Source organism: Eupeodes corollae, chromosome 3 (genome assembly GCF_945859685.1).
Source record: "Eupeodes corollae chromosome 3, idEupCoro1.1, whole genome shotgun sequence".
NCBI classification, from domain to species: Eukaryota; Metazoa; Arthropoda; class Insecta; order Diptera; family Syrphidae; genus Eupeodes; species Eupeodes corollae.
The window spans coordinates 14,769,388-14,790,176 of NC_079149.1; the positions used below are offsets into that span (position 1 = coordinate 14,769,388).

The 20,789-nt window shown below is 31.3% G+C and overlaps 2 protein-coding genes across 8 annotated transcripts in view; both read right to left on the bottom strand.

Moving 5' to 3' along the window:
- LOC129951235 (succinate dehydrogenase assembly factor 3, mitochondrial) overlaps window positions 1-20,789 on the bottom strand; it is a 451,002-nt gene that overhangs the window by 268,628 nt on the left and 161,585 nt on the right. The window lies entirely within an intron of this gene.
- LOC129951227 (uncharacterized) overlaps window positions 1-20,789 on the bottom strand; it is a 194,872-nt gene that overhangs the window by 68,030 nt on the left and 106,053 nt on the right. For all 7 annotated transcript variants that reach the window (XM_056063280.1, XM_056063279.1, XM_056063278.1 and 4 more), the window contains one exon: window positions 5,120-5,211. In XM_056063280.1, the coding sequence (XP_055919255.1) occupies window positions 5,120-5,211 (92 nt within the window). The remainder of the gene's footprint in view (window positions 1-5,119; window positions 5,212-20,789) is intronic.

Sequence of the window (20,789 nt, forward strand, 5' to 3'; positions counted from 1 at the left end):
TAGCCAAGTCATGACATTTTTTTATGTGATTTGAAATATCAAGGCAGGTCTTGAAACTTTATGAGCGGGTTTGCAATTTAAAAGGAAGCCTTGAAATTTCTATTGAGATTTTAAAATACCAAGACAGGTTTTGAAACTTTGAGAAAGAACTTAAAATTTCTGGAAAGCTCTTGAAATATTACCGTGAACATTTTGTCCAATTTTTACTGAAGTGTGTCAAATAAGGGCTGTACTGTATGTACATACCAGTTCATACGCTGTAAATTTCTACATTTGATCTAGCAAAACATCGTTATTAGAAAATGGTTACAAATGCCGAATGATTATAATGGACTTGGCAAAAAACGCTGTGAAAAAATTTCATTCAAATTTGTATCGAGTAAGAATTCGGTGATACATATTTACTTTTTTAAATTGTACGAATAATACGAAAATAGTCAAACAAATTTGGTTCAAAAACAAATTTCGGACAAAATTGGAAAACTTAACGTAAACAGTCGTCGATCGAAAATATGGCGTCGAAAAATCGGAGCATACAAAATTCATGAAAAAAGTTTTTTTCGTTTTTTTTTTCCTGAGTTTCCAGGGGTATTATTTTTGTTTGGCTGGAAACCGAATTTTTGCGAATCATCGGAATCAGTCCAAGCGTTCTTGAGTTATAAGCATAGTAATTTAATTCACTTCTCTTAAATCTATTCTATTATTATAAAGCTAAAAAGTTTGTTTGATTGTGTGTTTGTTTGCTTGTTTGTTTGAACGCGTTCATCTTAGGAACTGCTGGGCCTATGGAAGAATTCTTTCAGTGTTAGATAGCTCATGTATTAAAGGTTATAGGCCATATAACATGAAGCTAAAAGTAAAGCGTAGAACCAATAACCATGTCAAAAATTAGACTTGACATTTAAATAGCCCGTTTTTCAATGCTCAATTTGGTAAGCATCATTCAAACAAAACCAGTACCCAACTTTAAGCTGTTAGTTTAATTTGTAAGTGTTGTCAACACGAAGCAGAACATGCAAATAATTGAACAGAAATGTCAAAACGGTTTGAAATTCTCAACTGTCAAAATATAGAAACTTATAACGTGCTTAATGTACTTAATTAGTATGTCTACTTTTTATAAATGGATAGACTCAGCTTTATTCATATCGAATTTGTAGTTTTCATAAAATGTCGTTATAAATCTTTATAAATACCACTTTATTATGGAAGTTGTGTGCAACAGGATTTATATTTAATTATCGAACATATCCTGAAAAAAAAGAAACAACTCACATATCAGTCCATCCACCTACTTGCTATAATTTTATTTACCATAATGTATTATTACCCTAGTAATAAACTTAAGTTAATCGACATGTTATTTGTTCTCCTCCATTTCGAGGATGAACTGCTGAACATCACTCTTTAACCAAACTCAAACCTCAGCTCGAATTCGATTGCGGAGCCAAACCAAAACACCCAACTTCCCATCACAAGGATAATCAAGGATAAATCCAAAACTGTGAATCTTATATATTTTAAACGTTTATTTTCGTTTTTTGTTGTTGTTGTTGTTTTTAATTTAACATTTAGTTGTACAGTATTCAATTCGACCACCACCGCTCTCGGTGCGATGCTTAAAAATTAAAATTCATCTTCATGGCTTGTTTAACCGAAAGAGCTGATGGAGTGAGGTCTGAGAACGGATAGCTTCTCATTCTCACACCCTTTTTCCAAACACGCAGCGAAAACTTAAATACAAAACGCCCAAAAAACACAAATAACAACAACAACAACTACAAAAACAACAACAAAGTTCGAAATGTGTCTCTCCAACTCTGTGCAAAACTTTCGGCGAGCAAACGGACGAATTTTAATTTCACTCGTAGAAAAATATTTTTAGTCACTGGAATGCAATATTATACCCAATAAAAAATATGTAAACCCCTGTCTTCTGATGTGAGGACCAGGAGGACGGGAATGATCAGGAGGACAGGACCAGTACCATGACCAGGAGGACTCAAGGAATGAGGAGTCAGAACTTCAGGACATATACGGCTGAAAGCTGAGTTGTGTTTGTGTTTTACCAACTTTTCAGCTTGCGCGTCCAATTTTCAAAAAGTAAAATTGCACCACTGGAATCATATACTATACCTATCTACCTTACCGACTTGTATAGGGTAATACCTACCGAGTTTTTCCGCTGTTTTACTTGTAAATTAAGAGCGACCGCAAATAAAAATTTCCAGATGTAAAGTTCAACACCGTTAATGAACTGCAGCCAAAAAGCCGCTTTCTCTGTCTGTGGTACGAACAAGTTTACTAAATTAAAAAACAAAAAAGACACAGCGGTTCAGGACACCAAAAAATACAACAACAACAAAATAAACCTAAAGGACATGGGAAATAATAATAATAATAATGAAGGTAAATTCGGGCATAAATAAAATTACGCAGATATTGTTACGGTTGGTGAAACATTTCATTTCATATAAATATACAAACAAACAAAAACATCATGTAGACATTCCTATATATGAATTAAATAAATGTAAAAAAAAGGTAGATTTGATTCCGACTGCAAAGGCAAGGCTCTGGAATGTGATTGTCCTGATGATGTCCAACCAACGAAAAAAAAAACAATAAGAACTTTTAGATGAGGTTAAAAGTTTGGCTAAAACTCTTTGAGGCACGTAACTGATGTGCTAACTAAAAATAAGTCCCAGAAACCATAGAGAATGTAAATCCTAATTTTGATTTTTATTTCGTTCCAATGTTTATACCTTGTAAAAAATATTTTTCGTAAATTTTTTTGTGTGCCAAGTCTTTTTTTATGCGAAAAACAAGAGAGAAGTCGTCTACTTTTAAAGTTGTAAATAGTTTTATTAGTTCTTACTTTGCAAGGTTTATACCCTTAAATCCGCTATTTGCTATTCGCTCATAGGTGGTGCCGCCATACTGTTTTTTTGTATGTGTTTTGACGTCTGTCAACATTAATTAGTTCATTTTGTCAGCACAATTTCTTTTGGGGAATCATTCTTAGTTTTTTGACAGAAAAAGAGCATAATATGATTAGAAGAAATCGGCAACAGTGCTTTATCAGAAATGATCTTCGGATCAAGAAGTTTCAAAATCCGATCAAGTTTGCTGATGACCTGCTTTATGATCAGGGAAAACAAAATTCACAAGTACATAAACCTCGAATCGAAGGCTGCAAAGACGAAAGTGTCAATGCTGAGGATATGGAAGGATCACTTCTGCAGACTGTATAACTGCGGCGACGAACCGAATTCCACTGCCATGCAGGATGATCCATGAAATATAGACGACTAAGGCCAACAATCCCGTCTTCCCGACTTCGACGAAGTGAAGATTTTCATATCTTAGCTGAAATTTAACAAAGCCGCTGGAGCAAATGGCATGAATTCCGAGCTCTTCAAAGCAGCTGGAGATTATTTGGTTAGGAGTTAGCACCAACTTATCTTACTGAGAATTAGTCTCCTTAACATCACTTACAAAATTTTCTCTACCATAATATGTAAACGTCTAAGACGTCTAAGTCAACAACCTGATAGGTCATTATCAGTGTGGCTTTAGACAAGGAAAGTCCACAGTCGATCAAATATTCGCATTACGGCCGGTTCTGAAAAAATACTCAAGAACATCAAATCGACACCCACCATTTTTTTATCGACTTCAAGGCCGCATATGATAGCATCTGCAGGAACGAGTTGTATAGAGTCAAACTCGTCTGTTTGTGCAGGATGACCATGGAGAATTCGCGCTATTTCATAAAGGTTGGAAAGAACTTAACATAACCTTTCGATGTCAAAAAGGCATTAGACAAGGTGATGCGCTGTTATGCGATTTCTTTAACTTCATAATTAAAAGAATAGTGCAGAGCTCCCGTGTCAACACTAGAGGCACTTTTTTCCAAAAATATGTCCAATTGCTGATGAAATTAACATAGACCTGATGTCAACCATGCGCTTCTCCATATTCTGTGAGTACAAAGTAAAGTACATACTGTCATCACGAACGGACCTACAACACCGACGCTACGTTTCGGTCAATACGTCACCATCGACAGACATAACTTTGAGGTAGTTAAGGACTTTGGCTACTTAAGCTCTGCTATAAACGCAGACAACAATACCAGTGCTGAGATCAAACGAAGAATTACTTGTGCTGTGTGCTGTTTTTTGGGCTAAGAAAGCAATTGAGTAGTAATTCCCTCACTTGGGCTACCAAAGTGTCGCTATATAAGATCCTTATCATTCCCCTCTTGCTAAACGGTGCAAAAGCATTGTCTATGATAAAAGCGTATGAAATCACCTTGGGTCGTTTCAAGAAAAGTTGCTTAGAAGGTGAGTGAAGGAGAAGATGGACCGCCGAGCTGTACCGTCTATACAGCAAAGTAAACTTAGCCAGAAGGATAAAAGTCAAAACACTGAGATGGCTGGGTCACATAGAGCTCACAAGCGGAAAATGAACTCACCGAAGTAACTATTTTCCGAAAGATTTAATAGTTTGCATTATTACAAGTTAACAAAAATATGGTGTGCCTCAGGGTTAGATTTTGTCACCAAGTCTCTTTATCTCATCTGAATCTTCAAATTTAATTATTTGTTCTGCTTTATCCCTGACAAAATTACTCGCACACAGGAATGGTTGAGAGTTGTAAGTCACTAGGCCTTAGTTCTGTTGCGCCACCCAATTTTTTTTTTAAGGAAGCTGATTTTTTTTCAGGTATTCTTCTAAGTTATAAAACTTTAACTTTTGATACATCCATTAAACTAAGACTTTAACAAAATTCCTCAATGAGGAATCACGAATAGCTTAGAATAAAGTAATACATTCTTCAAAAGATCAATACTGTTTTCTATCCTCAAAACGGGACACACTCTTAACAGTCGCTTGTAAGTTGTAAGGATAGCCAATATCTCGCGTGTAACGTCAGGTATTTTATAAAAAACAGTAGTTCTTGATTCTTAAAGCTCGGTGAACACTTTTTCCCCTTTCATCATATTTTTCGAAAAATGTGAATTGAAAGTAATTAAAATAAAAATGTATTTTTTAGGTTTAATTAAAAAATAAATACATGTTCCTTTAAAAAGTTTGTTTAACTAAAGCTTACTTCATTTGTGTTCCAACGATGTCGTTGAGATGGAAAACTATCGGCACGTGGTAAACTTTCAAGATTGTCCGGAAGTTTAATAGGTTCACCATCTGTAAAAAAAAGAAGTTCATGAGTTAAATTATTAAGATAATCACATGAAATAATTCTTACAAGATTAATTTAATGTTTATAAAAAGTAATGTAAATATAATAATGTCCGAAAAAATTATTGGTTCAATTATTATTTGAAGTTCTCAAGCTCTTAGAAAACCCCGATAACTTAAACATTCGGAAAGAAAATGATTTTTAACAACATAATGACATATGAAAGTAAGTGAAAGATTTGCAGTCAATCGTTAAGTTAAAACCCTTTCAAAATTGTCAGTTTAAATATTATGAAACATCAGATTTTTGTATGAATACTACTTCCAAAAAAAATTTAAACACAGTTTAAAATTCTAAATATTTTCAAGGATTAATTAAAGAACCTACAGCTTTGAATAATTTAGTTCTTAATTCAGTAACCATAGATTGAAGATTAAATAATCGACGATCAAAAACAAACAATTGTCAAAGCAATGCAACGCATTATAATATCTTTGACATTTCAGTTAAATTCCATTTGCCTTAACCTATTCTGACAGCTGTCAAGTTGTTTATTTTAGCGGTTGATAACAATTTTCTTCATTTAATGTGACAACTGCAAACATTGTGAATATTTTGAGTCACCTTGCTTTAATAGTTCCAACAATTAACTAGATTAGTGAACTTTTTTGCTATAAGTTTTGAAACATTTATCTATTCATAGTAATGAAACATTCAAAAAGGTAGAAGATTATTCTTCGTTACAATAATGCCGAAGCTATCTCTACTCAAAAAATGCAATTAAACTTTTGAAATTTACAATCTCACGGGTTTGTTTATTAACAAAACAAAGAAATAGATAATACTGTCAAAATTCTTCTTTCCAAAAATTATGCACACTCACATCAGATATCTGCTTTATAAAAACCTCAACCTTCTAAAAAACAATAACACACAAAAGTGATCACTTTTCATACACAAGTAGACTTCATTTTGACAGAAGATGTTCACTGAATGATATATTTATTCTCTTTTTTCGTCTCGTTCAATTGATAACAATCAGAATGGCAACAGTGCAACACAAAAATTTGTCTAATTTCTTGGCAGCCCATCTTAAATGCCAACAACTTTTAATTTTTTTCGTCTGTCCATAAAACAAATAAAAAGTATTATGTTTAAAATTAGGTAGCCAACGGAATAGAAGTCTTGTAAATACTTCTTGTTCTTGAGTTTTTTTCTTTCTTTGAGTAGCTTTGTTTATAGTTCCTTTTATATTTATTTTTGCGACCGGAAAAAATAAAGAAATACATTTAAAGGATATCCTCGAAAAACATATAAAACCTTTGTTGTCGTTCAAAAAAATATATACACACTTTCCAAACAACAAGCAAGTAATGTCTTTCTCACTTTTGTTTATTTTTGAAAAATGTGAGATAGCGGAAAATTATTACAAAATTTGTAGTCCTTACATTCGGTAGTTTAGAGGTGTATAACGAGTACATATAGTTTGGCACAAATCACGACCGGATATGGGAACAGTCTACCTTAACCTAAAACTACAACTACGATACTATACCTGGCTATTAGAATGTCACTTTGTTAGAAGTGGAGTCTAATAGTGCCATGTCCACTAGAGTTTTAGAGTAATTAATCTCGAAGCAATTTCACAGTGAGTGCGTAAATTTGTTACAACTTTGTTCTGGGTTTTTATTATGTTTTCTTTGGCAACAGAGTTGGAAGTTTTCAAAAACAAGAAAAAAAAATAACAACAAACATTAAACAAAACAAACATCAAAGCTTAAACTATGTTGAGAAGAAACGAATTTTTGGGCAATATTTACAGAAAAATAACAGGCACGTTCAATTTAAGAAATAGTTTTTGTTCATGTAATAATTTTGAGATAAATTTAGACTTGAATCTTTAGACTACTCTCGAGTCTTCGAAAAATCGAGTTTTTTTATTGACTCCATATCACATATAAATAAAGTCTTCAATTATATGTGTATTCAATTTTCGAAAAGTATTGGAAAATAATACATGAGTTAGCGTAACTGTGCGTGAACTTTCGTAACCAAATTCAACTTCAAAGTTCAAAATTAATTATATGTGTCGCAAGCTTTGTACAGTCTAAGTTTGCTTAGCTTTTATTAAGTAAGAAGGCCCGTTTTTAATTGTTGGCAAAAAAAATAGAAAACCAATTTATTTCACTCGTAATACAGGGTCCGGCAAAAAGATCTCCCATATTTTAAAAGGCAAATCAATAAACAAAAAAATTTCATTGAATTTTTTAAATTAAATACTATGCCATTTTACATTAAATACAAATTACTTAGTTTTAAACATTACCATTATATCTATAAATAGCTTTAAATATAAACGTCTAAAAATACGGGAGGTTTTTTGCCGGACCCTGTCTTAAAAAACAATTTGAACTAAATCATTTAAAACTACAACGATTTTACAAATTTAATTATAAATTAAAAGCAATGGAAATAATTTCTGTTTGTCTCTTGGAATTAAAACATTATGTACAAAATTTAATGGGACTACTTGGCTTAAATAATCGGTGACCCCAGTCTCAGAGGGAAGGGTTGTACAAAAATTGTTCAAGGTGTTCTCAAGTGGGGTTTAAGTTATTAAATTTGTGAAGGGAATTTGAAATGCCACAGTCAAAATGTCCATAAAAGCTGAATGTGGAGGTAAAAGTAATTCGGTTTTTTAAAAAAACATAAATGTCATCGTCTTCCATGTGAAATTAATTCTAACATTGTATGGAAAGTATAAAGTTTTGCAAGGATTTAATACGTTAGGAGTTAATGTATAGAGTCTTACTGTAAACCCTGGTTATTTTATGAAACAGTTTAACTCAGATTATTTAATAACCCAGAGTATTTTTTAATTCAGGTTATTGTATAAGCCACGTCATTTTTAAGCGCTGCTTGGTTTTTAACTTTGTGATTTGTTCACAGAAGTTGTTTTGTAACACATGATAAACATATGTTTAAACTATTATTTTTTAACGTTGGTTATTCTGTCAACCAGGTTATTTTTCACCTAAGTTAACACTGAATAACACCAAGATTATTGTGTAGCCCGGGCTGTTTAGTAACCCAGGATATTTTTAATCCAGGTTTATTTTAACAAAGGTTACTTTTAACCCAGGTTATTTTATAAACCAATTTATTTTTTTAACCCGGGTTATTCTAAAACCCAACATACTTTGTTACCTGTGATATTTTGAACCCTAGTTGATTTTTCATTAGGGTTAAATCTGGATATTTTATAACTAAGGTTTTTTAAACACAAGGCAGGGTAATTTCTAACCAACGTTATTTTTTACACAATGGTTATTTTATAACCTTTGTAGTTTTTTAATAACTCAGATTAGTTTTTGATCTAATATATTTCGAAACTCAGGCTATTTTGTAACACAGTTTTTTTAACCTAGTTTATTTAATAAAAAAAAAATTAAATAAATTAGGTCACGCAAAAGTGCGTTGAGTGACATACAACTCTCAACCTTTTCTGTGTTCGAGTGATGTTGCCAGGGATGGAGGGTACCTACAGTTTTAAGCCGTGTCCGAACGAATAATTTAAGAAAACACTTTTCATGACAAGAATCATTCTTGAAGGATTTGTCAATTAATCGGAAGAGGCGGTACCCTTGAAAAAATACTTTAGTTGGCAAAGGCAGTAATTGAACCCAAGACCTCTTTTTTTTTGTAAACCATGGTTAATTTGTGACCAAGATTATTTTTTAACTCAGGTTATTTTTTTACATATACTATTTTGTGACCCAGTTTATTTTTAACCTTGGTAGTTTTATTTTGTAACCCTTGTAATTTTTAAATCCACAATGTTACTTAATAACCCAGTTTAACTTGTTAAACAGACGGTATTTTTTAGCCGTTATAAATAGGGTTGTTTTATAACCCAGGCAAATTTGAAAACCAGGTTATTGCTTAAGCTTGGTCATTTTTAACTAAGGTTATTTTTAACCCAGGGTTTTTAACAAATGTTTACCATATATATTTTATGACCAAGGTTTTTGTAACAGTTGTTATTTTTTAACACACATTGAAAATTCTTAAGAATTATAATTATTATATCATACATTTAAGTAATACATTACATTACATTACATTTTACACTGCTCTGCTCTCTTCAAAAAATTGAGATTATGGCTTTAAACTAATTTAATATCACAGAAAATATTGTTTTAGAAATTCAATACATGTTTTATAAAAATTGAATAATGCATAATAAAAATAAAATCTACAAAAAATAAAAATAAAAATTGATTCTTGGTTCTCGATATCTCGTAAACAATAGAAGTCATTGACTTAAAATTAATTTCATTCGTCTAATTTGTATTTGTTTATATTAGAAATAAAAAAAAATTAAGAAATCCTACTAAAATTAGTAAAAAAAAATGGTTTTCGACTAAAAATCTCGTTAACAAAAATAGATTTCGAAATCAAACTATTTCCCTTTATGTAAAATGTGTTGGTAACTTTAAAATTTTTAAGAATAACTTAACCTATAATTTTGTTTAACAAAACATGAAAACCTACAAACTTTTAATGAAGACAAATTGACAGACAGGATGGGAAGTTATCATTGTGGGTCACATCCCAGCCTTTTTTTGCATTTCGTCCTGGTTCCTCTAATATAAAAGCTATCCATTGGGGAATTATAAGGAAAATTTCAACAACAACAAATCTACTTAACCTTCATCTACGTTGACGAAATATTCAAAAGGCAAAAGGAAAGATACACACAATTAGTCCAGTTTTATATTTTTCTTCGGATGAGTTTTTGTTTCCGGTAAGAGTTGTCCCTGAGGTTTATCCTCTGACTAAGTTAATTTTAAAACCGCTCGCAATAAAACATAAAATTACAATTCGCATAGTTTTGTTCAGTGTGAGAGCTGAACAATGGAGACTTATTAATGAAATAATATTTGTATACGAGTTCTACAACTCAAAATTTCTAAAGTGTTTATCGCAATACTACAGTTTTTTAGTTGACCAGACTTGCAACTTATATAAATTGCAACTGAATTTTTGCTTCTATGGTAACCTGTGCCTTACAAAAAATCACAACAAACAGAAATGTTGGTGAAAAATTATTAAGTGCTTAAGGTAAAACTTTTGACGTTTTTTTTGTTTGTTTCGATTTGACATTCCGCGTTTGATCCGCAGTGCGCTGAGGGCTGACAGTTGCAATAAGAATGAACAGATCTTTCTCAATATAGCTATCATTGGTTTTCATCATTGAAACCAATCATTGGAATTTTTTTGACAGGTTTGTCATTAGGCAAACATTTCTGAGTGGAAACAAGCATTTGAGGTTAGAGCTGATCATTTAATGTAAAACTGACAGTTGGAAACACAAACGAAATGGATCGCTTTCAGTGTAACTATCATATTCCGAAATGTTCAATAAAACCGATCTCATCTTTGTAAAATTAAAAATAAACTAAAAGAAAAGTTCTGGGTTAAAGAATGTATTATTTTTAGTAGAAAAAATCCTCGAGTCATCAGCTTCGACACTGAACATAATAAATTTGACTCTCTTACTCGCATTTAAATCTTGAAATTACATGTACAATGATGAAAACCAATGACAGCTCTAATTGGCCTCTTAGTGATAAATTTTAATTATCAGAACACAATGAAAAAGTAATAGAACTGTCAAAATTGTAACCATTCTCACAATATTCAGCTGAGATCCACCGTTTTAGCAGCAGTTTAGGTTAAATAACTTTAACCTTTCGCTAAAAAGCTTCGGACAAGTTTTGACATTGCTTAATACAACCAAAAATGTGGTTCTAAGGTTAATATAAAATACAACAAAGTTCCTGACAGTAAATTGTATGATGATTTTCTAAAGTACAAATATTTGTCTTCTAACGGCTGGCAATATTTTATGTTGTTGGGAGTTCGTCTTTTTAACAGCTGTCACTTGATTTATGGGTAGTCCGCTTTGCCATTTAATAATAAATAGACTTATTCCGAAATTCGATATCTGATCGAATTTTGACCGTTCTTAACATTATTGTTGAATATATTTCAACAGCTTGATCTGATAGGATTTGCTACAAAAATCAACATTACTTTCAAGCTTGCTGTTCAATGCCTTTTTATCAGCTTATGAAAATTTTTCGAAAGTTTAATGAAATAGTACAAATATTTAAACTGTACATTGAAGATGCTAGTTATAGATTTGGAAAACCATTATTAATTTTACTAACAAAAAAAACACTACTTCGAGAATTAAGATTGCCTCAAAAATTTGTACATGATTTTATTTTGAATATTTGAAATCTAAAAAACATGACGTAATGAAGTGAATTTTCAGTCTCGGACTTATATTAAAGCCATCAAAACCCATTAAAAAAGTCCAACTAAACAGCCAGAATAAAAAATTGTCAATCTGTGTTATTAAAAATACAGAAATTTGTATTGGAATTTATTCCAGTGAAATCTATTCCAACTTAGGTCGAAGAAAACGAATTAAAGTATTGCTTATAAACAAGTATTCTCTGGACATCTAACTATAGCCTTGGGTCATGTGAAAGAATGGCTAACGGATGTTGGTCGGCTACCATAAATATTTTTTTAGAGTTTTGATATATCACTTCACTACAGTCTGTGCTTAAAGATTCTCATCATGAATAACCTTCCAAGCCTTCTGTTTCAGAAAACATTTTATGATAAATAGAATTTTAACGATGACATCTTCTCCAAAATAAAATAACTACGTAGATACTTTTCATTCCCATCTTAAAAAATTCATAAGAAATCATTTATCACCTGAAGCAGAAAAAAAAGAGAACGAAACCCAAACAGGTGAAGACTTCAACTGTGATTTGCATTTCTTTTCTTTCTTTTTTTGGTTTGCTTTTGTATATTTTATTTTTTTAAGGAATCAACTGTTACACTAGTTGACACACCCTAAATCCGAAATCCAAATCCAAAACGGTAGCAACTCTTTTGAAACATAATCCCTTTAAAAACCACTTGCAATTCCTGCAAATCCCTTAACCAAACATTAGCTTTAGACCTTTTTTGGGGATACTTAAACCTCACTACCTGACTACTATACCGACGACGACCGAAAGACACCGGGAGCATTGAGTATAGGCAAGGTAAGGTATTAGGTATACGACTAGAATAACAAGAAGAAGAAAAGAATAATAATAATAAATACCCACATTTAGGCAAATTATACGTTTCACAAGACATTCGTTAGAATATACACTCTCCTCCTCTTCTCGTTTGCGTTCTCACTCTCTAGCCCTTTTCCTTCTTTCGAATATAATAGGTAGTCTTTGAAGCCTCAGGGCGGCAACAACGGCAACAAGGTATATCGTCCTGTCTTGGTCGTCCTGATGTCTGTCCACTTGGAAATGGTAATTCTATGTGTGATGTCCTTCTTCTTGGGAAAATTCATATCGCATGAGTAAGTATAGTGTGCTCTTCTATGAGTACTCGTACTCTATACTCCAAATACGTCTAAAACGTCGTCAGCCCCAAAACGAGGAACAAAACGAAAAAGGATATTAATAAAAATTCGTCCTTGTTTTGTTTTGTGTTTTTATATGCTTTTTTCTTGTTTGCTTCTGCTGTGTTATACCTTCCGAAATGCATATCCTTTTGGGTCGTCTCTCTCCTAAGGATATTCATATTCTTCTTTTTCTTATAAGGATTTGCTTCAACAAATAGCATTTACCGGACCCGGACAAAAAAGAAATCATTTACGGAAAAAGAAGTCAGTTTGTTGAATGAGTCCGATAATTTCAATTTTTCTTGTTATTTCTTTTATTTTCTCTTCCTTCCCGACAAACCAAGTCAAGAAGTTGGCCGGCGAGGCGGGCGGCGGCGGCCGGCCGGCGGTTAAAAGAAAGACAGCGAGGGGGTATAGGGTCTAAGAAGTTCTATAAGAAGGTCTTGGATATACTCGTATATAAATGGAGGACTTATAGTGGTTCTTTTGGGCGATCCTCTCCCTGTCGTTATTCATAAATAATTTATTCCAGGTGGAAATTCATTAATCTCTTTTATTGTGCCGACTGGACAAGCTGCCGTTCTTCTTCTTCTTTTACTTCTTCGCCGAGTCTCCATCATCATCATCATCATAACCCTAAATGGTTTAGTACAGCGAGCGTATACCGTTAACGTATATATAGAAACTCTGCATGCCACCCATTTTCATTTTGGTATGACAGACGAGTAACGTTTTATGTCGTTTGAGGACCTTTCATAATTTTTGTTGAATTGGTTAAAAAATATAATGGCCATGGGGACGGACAGAGGACGGGGCCGTTCCGGCAGGCATTCCTATGAAATCATTTTTTTCCTAAATGTTTTGAGGTATTTATAGGGGCACTTTTTTAATGTTGTCTTTTATTTCTTTTTTGTTTATTTTTTTAATTGTTTAAAATATATTTTTGTCTGTTGAATGAATTTTGATATTTTTGTTTTTTTTTTTAGGGACTTAAATGGATTGCATTTCGATGAAATTGAATAATTATATTGGATGCGTGTAAAGTCAAGCAAAACAGTCTTTATATAGAAATAAACCTTAAATAAATAAATAAATATTAATTTTCAGTCAAAATAAATTCAAATACATTTAGGAGAAATATAAATTCAGATATGCGGTAATTTCCAGGAAAATGAGATTTTTCATTTTTGTTAACGTTTTTCGATGCCTTATTATTTCTTTTTGAATCAAGGTATTCAGCCCTAGCAAGGTATCTGTTTTAGGCGGAAAGCTCTACGTTTTTTATTAGGATTCGGACAACAGATATTCGGAGTTTTTCTTCAAATGTTTGTTAACGCATCCCGTGGCGTTGAATTGCGGCCAAGTATTTTTTCGTGAAATTTTATTTGATACAATTATTTTTGCAAATCTCCGGGCACAAATTCTTTGCGATAAAAATTATAAACTTTATTACAGTTTTGGAAAAAATTTATTTCACCCATTTTTGTTAACTTGAATTTGTGTTTTCAAGAAAATCGCAAGCGGAAAAACAAGCATGCAACAATATGGGCTTTTTGTCTGGTGATCAGACTTTAAATCTTTGACAAAGTTCCTGTAGGAACAATTTTTAAGCTTCAAATGGATCATCACTATATGTCACAACTTCATATATTTTGCCGAATTGTGTTTATTTTTCGTATTATTTCACGAAATTTACTAAAATTCATTAATTTATATTGAAAACTAAAAAACAATTTATAAACTGTGTAATAAAGCAAGAAAATTGTGAAAAAATGATTTAACTTTGATTCGAATCTGCCAATACAACAGTTTGACGCAACTGGTTTTCCATTGGGTATCAAAAATTGATTTTTTATCCTACAAATTTGTATTTATCTTGGTGTTTTGGTAGAAATGTCTCTTTTTTTCTTAAAGTTAAATAGTCAAAATAATTAATATATGTCAATTTGAAGGATTATTTATTAGGATTTGAATTATTGTTAGCTATTGGTTTATCGAGTAATAAAATAGAAGTATTCAAGGTCCAATGTTCTCCTAAACCCAGTTTTAAATGTCTACAATTTTTTGAAGAAATCTTCCATTAATGTACTAAAAGAAGTAAAGTTGTATTTTTTTTAGTAAAAAAAAGGCTTTACGCTAAATAAAATTAAAAAAAAAACAATCCCTCATTAAATATTTTTGTAAATACTTTTTAATCATAGAGTTAGATAGTAAAAATACGTGTAAAATATTTTTGTAAATAAAATTGAGTGTGATACATAGAAGGTGTTATTGAACATTTTTGTCACATAAACAATATACATTTCAAGCATCAAAAATTGATATTTTTGTACTTGATTTTAAAGCGTTGGAATTTTTCAAAATTCAATTTCTTTTTATTTTAATATATTTTTCGATAAATTCTTCAAACTAATTTTGAGAATCTTGAAGGATTATTTCATGCTTAGTAGTATTAATTGATTAGTTAGATCCTAAAGACAAATATTATTTGCTTTTTTTCAACTATGCTAAAATCTTCTTGGAAAAAAAATCGAACCGAATTACAAAATTTGATCTCCAATTTTATGTTCCGCATGATTATTTGATATAAGAAATCAAAAACTTAACTTAAAACTTTTTTACAACTCAAAAATAACAAGTTATTTTCATAAAGCACATTACTTTTGCTTTCAAGATTCGACAATTATCAGTTTTTATTTACTTTTTTGAACAAATTGAGAATTTCTTTAAGTTTTTCGTCGAATTTTATAACAACCTTAACATTTTTTGCAACTTGCGTTTATTGAATATCAAAGGGTTTGTTAGGCAATATTATTTGATTTTTGTTTTATTATCAGAAATTAAAAAAATTAATGATTCGTTGACCCGCGAAAGTAAAAGTAATCTGCTTTTAAGTTTTAAGTCACTTTAAAAGCGTTGAAAAGTTCTCATTATTTTTTGGAGTAAATAAATTTAAAATTTAATGTTCTAACCTAAAAATGCGTTTCTGTTTATTTAAATATGTCCACTTTTTACAAATAAGAAGCTCTTCTTAAAACAACAACTATTGTGTAAGGAATTAGCTTTCAAAGATACTATTTGAAAAGTAAACTTTATCAAAAAATCGTATACATCCATCTTTGATTCAAAAAATAAAAATGAGATAACCCATTATTGCCCTTTAAAAATTTAATTGATACATTTTTTTAAAGCCAAATTTTCATTTAAAGATGTAAGTTTAAGCTGTTTGTCAAGATAATTGAGATCTTGAATCAATTCAGTTGTATTTTTGAAAGGTTTACTTAAACACAACTAACCAAATATTAACAAACAATACACTGCACTGTTTCCGATTTTTCCCAGTCTTTAGCTACTACTAAAGTTCTTAAGTTTCAATTAGATTTTTCTAAGAAAATTACCATTTGTCGAAAACATTATCTTTTGTTTCATACAATTATTCTGAAGGCTAAATATTTGATCGTAAAATATTTAGATGACGAACATTTTTGGTCAGTTTTTTGTATTTATAAAAAAACTATGGATTCATTTTTATAATTTCAATACCAATTTTGTTTAAAATAATATTTAATTGAAGTCAAAAGATAAGATATTTAGTGTGAATTAAACTGTGCACTTTTTTTAAATGTCAATGAAAGAAAATTAAAGTTAATTAAATGGTTGAACAGACCACGTATTTTGATAAGTAAGAAAATAAAAGAAATGATTGTCGTCAAAAACAATATTTCATTTGGTTTTTTTTTTAATATAAAACGAATTCAATTTTAAATTGACTAAGATGAGATATGACTGCGTAGACCTCTTTTAATAGTGCAAATTGTCAAAGGCCACATAAATATGATGTTATTCTATACTTTTACAGTTCAACAATATTCATTTTTTAGTTTCTGATAATTACAAAAATATTGCCTAAACGACTTTTAAAGTTAAAAAATAAAAAAATACTCAAATATTTTTCCGATGGAAACTGTACAAAATTTCTAAATTTGTTCAAAAAGAAAAAGAAAATCGAATTCGAATTCGAATAAAAAAAAAGAAACATTTGAAAAATATTCAAGTATCATACATTTATACAATGTAATAGAGCTACAAGGTCTACTACTAAGATAATTATCTGATAGTTCATATTCATTTATTTGTACGTCAGCTGTACATAAAGTTAAACTTATAAATAAAACATTGATTTAGGATACAATTAACAAAAGATATATTTACAAACGTGTAAGAACAAAATTAACAAAAAATTAGTTAAAATTAATTATTCATAAAAAATGGACTAAAATTAAGAATCAAAAATTTCAATAAAATGAGTATACATGATACAACAGTATCGACATGGTTATTCCAAGTAAACCTGTTGTGAAAGATCAAAAATAAATTTCTAATTTGAGCAACATATTTAATAATACAATAATTCAACATAAAAGTAGGAAAATTATCTGGGTTTGGTTTTTTTTATTGAGTTTAAGTCCATTACGTGTCGGCAAATCATGCATAGCTTGTAAATCAATGTTAATTTATTATATTGCATCCTTAAGCATCATCTCAACTATAATATATAATTGGACATCATCTGCATAGATATGAAACTGACGTTAAAACAAAACAGAGGGCAGATCATAAATGAACAATGTGCGTTATGTGGGGAAGTAGGAAGGGTAGGAGGATTTTAATAAAGTCAGGATGAATATTGTCAAGTCCGGTGCGTTTAGATTTTATAGATAAAATTGCTTTACGGCACTTACCGAAAAGGCGTTAGTAGTATTATTCTCTGCACGCCTAGAAGAAATTTCAATGAATTGGGTTTGTGAAGTAGAGAATTTAACATTCAAATCTACCAAATCAATATTATCATCACAAGATTGACCATCTTTTCTCAAACCAGTATTCTCGACTTCCTTCCAAAAAAACTTTGACAACCGATCTGAGTTTTATTATCATAAAATTTGTATTTCGCAATTTCATCAAATTCGTTACAGAATTACGTAACCGTTTTAAGTCGAGGAGCATTTCTGGACAACCAAAACGTCTCCATCGTCGGTATTAGAAATCTCTAGCCTTAATAGCATTAAGTTTATCGCAGAGAGCCAAGCACAACTTCGAGATTTCATATGATACGTTTTTAATGTAATAGGTTTGTTAAAAAGATCTTTAATCACTGATGTAAAGCATTCAATTTGATAGTTTACGTTAGAAGTGGTGTACATTGAATGAAAATCCATGGACATACATTCGTAAAACAAGTTTTTAACATTAATAATACGAAAATCACGATACTGGAAAGGTTTCTGCGATTTTTTATCGAAATTTAAGTGAAGTGTTGAAAATATAAGGTCATGATATGAAAACACAGAGATGGGTAATTGACAATAGTATTTAACAAAATTTTCATCACTAGTAAGGGAAACATTAATCAGCGATGATGCACAGTTAGGGAAGAAGTGAGTTGGTTCAGTATTATTAATAAAGAAGAGTCCTAGGGAATTTATTGACGTTTTAAAACAATTTGATATAGGTTGAGAAATATTAATATTTAAACCATCACAAATAAGGGGATATAGCCAAAGAAATATTTATAAAGGCAAGGTGATTTTATTATGTTTAATATTTAAGAAGATTTTTTCAGTACATGTACCGTTTTTCATACGAAATGAATAGAAAGGCTTTTATGATTAATACTTCTAATTTGACCTTCAATGAGAGCAGTCATTTTTTATTTAATTTTTGATTTTTTTTTTTTTGAATTTAAAAATATTTTTGGTGGTTTCTTAAAAATGCCGCGTGAAAGTCGTTGGCCGACGAAGAAAAAGGAAATATGAAGGTATAGCATGAGATAGACCTGTGCAATTGAGAAATTTCACGACATTTGGGAAAGAAGAAGAAAAACTTCATCAACAAAGGTCCGGAATATGGGACAAAAAAACGGAGTACGACGAGTCCAACTAATACAAAAGGATTTGAAGCTTTCCAACGAAAACAAATGGGCCAAACCTGCGTTCTGGCCACGACACAAACTAGCCCTGCTTCAATATGCTAAAAAACATCGGTTCTGGAAATAGGAGTGAAGAACTGTGACTTTTACAGATGAGAAAAAGTTTAATTTGGATGGTCCAGACTGCGCAACCGGTCAAATTTTGGTGGAGGATCCATTATTATGCTTCGTTAGCACAAAAATGGTTTCTGTTTATTATATTTAACTGCTCGATAATGTCTTAATTAACTTTATAGGCAATAGCCACATAAGAATTAATTTTCCAGCAAGACAATGCTTCAGTCCACCGATCAAGAGCAACAAATGAATTCCTGGAGTTTCGAATTATCACCACTCTCGATTGGCCACTTATTATGTTTTTCATCAAAGTATTTAAAAAAGTGTTAGGTTTATTTTTTTCTTTTATTTCGAAAATTATACTTCCGTCATATTTATTTTGGTGGGTGTATGTCAAATTTGTTAGTATTTTGTTTCGGTCTTTATTGCCTTCTAGTGAGTTTGGATTATATTACATAGGACAATTAGACCTTACTTAATAAATTATCAAAACACATTGTTTTTCGCAAAACTCTTGTGTCATGTAAAATTATTTGTTTAATGTTTAACATCACAGAATTCACTTTCAGTTTCTACATTAACTCTCTCTTTTTTCTTACAATTTACGTTTTTTATAATTTTCAAATCAACTTCACCATTATTTTATACATTAGTTGCTACTTTATGAAAAAAAAGTTCTTATGCTAATCACAATAACTATCCATATCCCCATTATTTTGATCTCTCTCTAATCCAAAGCTATGAATTCATTCATTTAAGTGAGAGAACAATCTTTAAAATATGTAAAAATTAATCTCATGAAAAGGATTCCCTCTTTTTCATAAACTTATTATTCCTGTTGAAATATTTCTGTCAATTACATGTGAGTACCTGAGATCCTGAGCACTCTACATTAAAATGGCATATGTATATGTAATATGCACATTCCAACAAGTTAAATCCCGCGGAGGAACCACTTCTGAAACTGATCCCGAGAAAAAAGAATCATATTATAGTCCCAACTTGGTGTGGGGACGACATGTGCTGCATATGTTCCCTTCCACCATTACTTCTCATTAAACACTTCGTAAAGCTGTTCCCTATAGGAGAATATTCAAAAACAGGAAAAAAGTGAATTTAAAACAAAAAAAAACATGGCGCTAAAGAGCACGACTTTTTCACTCCTTGTAATGTCCTGAAACAAGAAACCTTCTTTTGTCGACTCAACGAAGAAGGACGTCGTCGTCGGAGGAACAATATGGTGGTAGGTAGCTGATGGTGCCGTCGTCATCATTATTGCTTACGGGATATCCATGTAGGTAAGGTACCTATATAACATAGGAAGGAAGGATATAGGCACTAAGAGGCAGATTCCTACAATATAGCACCAAGTGGCGCTCGAGTACCTTCATCTACATTATTGGTGTCCTTTTCATATTTTTTTTTTGCGATTTAAATCCTCGCAGAAAAGTGAGACAATGAGCCCGGGTAGGGTACTACAAATTATTGCCTCATATAAAAATGTCCTTCATATATAAATGTATATATGGAGGAGAGGTGGTGGACCTGGATCCTTATTAAAATGTAGCTCATAGTCTGGAGGGTAGGTACTTATAAGAGTTTTCTTTTTTTTGTTTGGAAATTTTTATATTCTCCTCTGCCAAAATATAACCAACAAAAACAAAAATGGGCAGAACCATTGCCTTATTGCCAGGAGTCTATTTTATAAAAGTAAATTTAGATCTTTTGGCGACGACCGACAAATGACCAAAAACTTCACTCCAAGTCGAATAAATCCCACAAACATTCGATAATAATTCATTTCAATTTTATTGTCGCAACTCAATACCGAGCGTCATGGTCATGAGAGAGTATGCCACTAAGGGGGTCTGTGTGATAGCCTGGCTATATCTTTGGGAATGAGCTCGAAAACCTCAATAATATGCAATGAGTGGTGAGAAAGGAGTGGAGAGGACAAAAGGGGGGGACTGAGATTCAAAACTATATAACCAAAAAAAAAATCGAAAATACAAAAGTTAAAACCTCTTTGTGAGTTAAAATTGGCC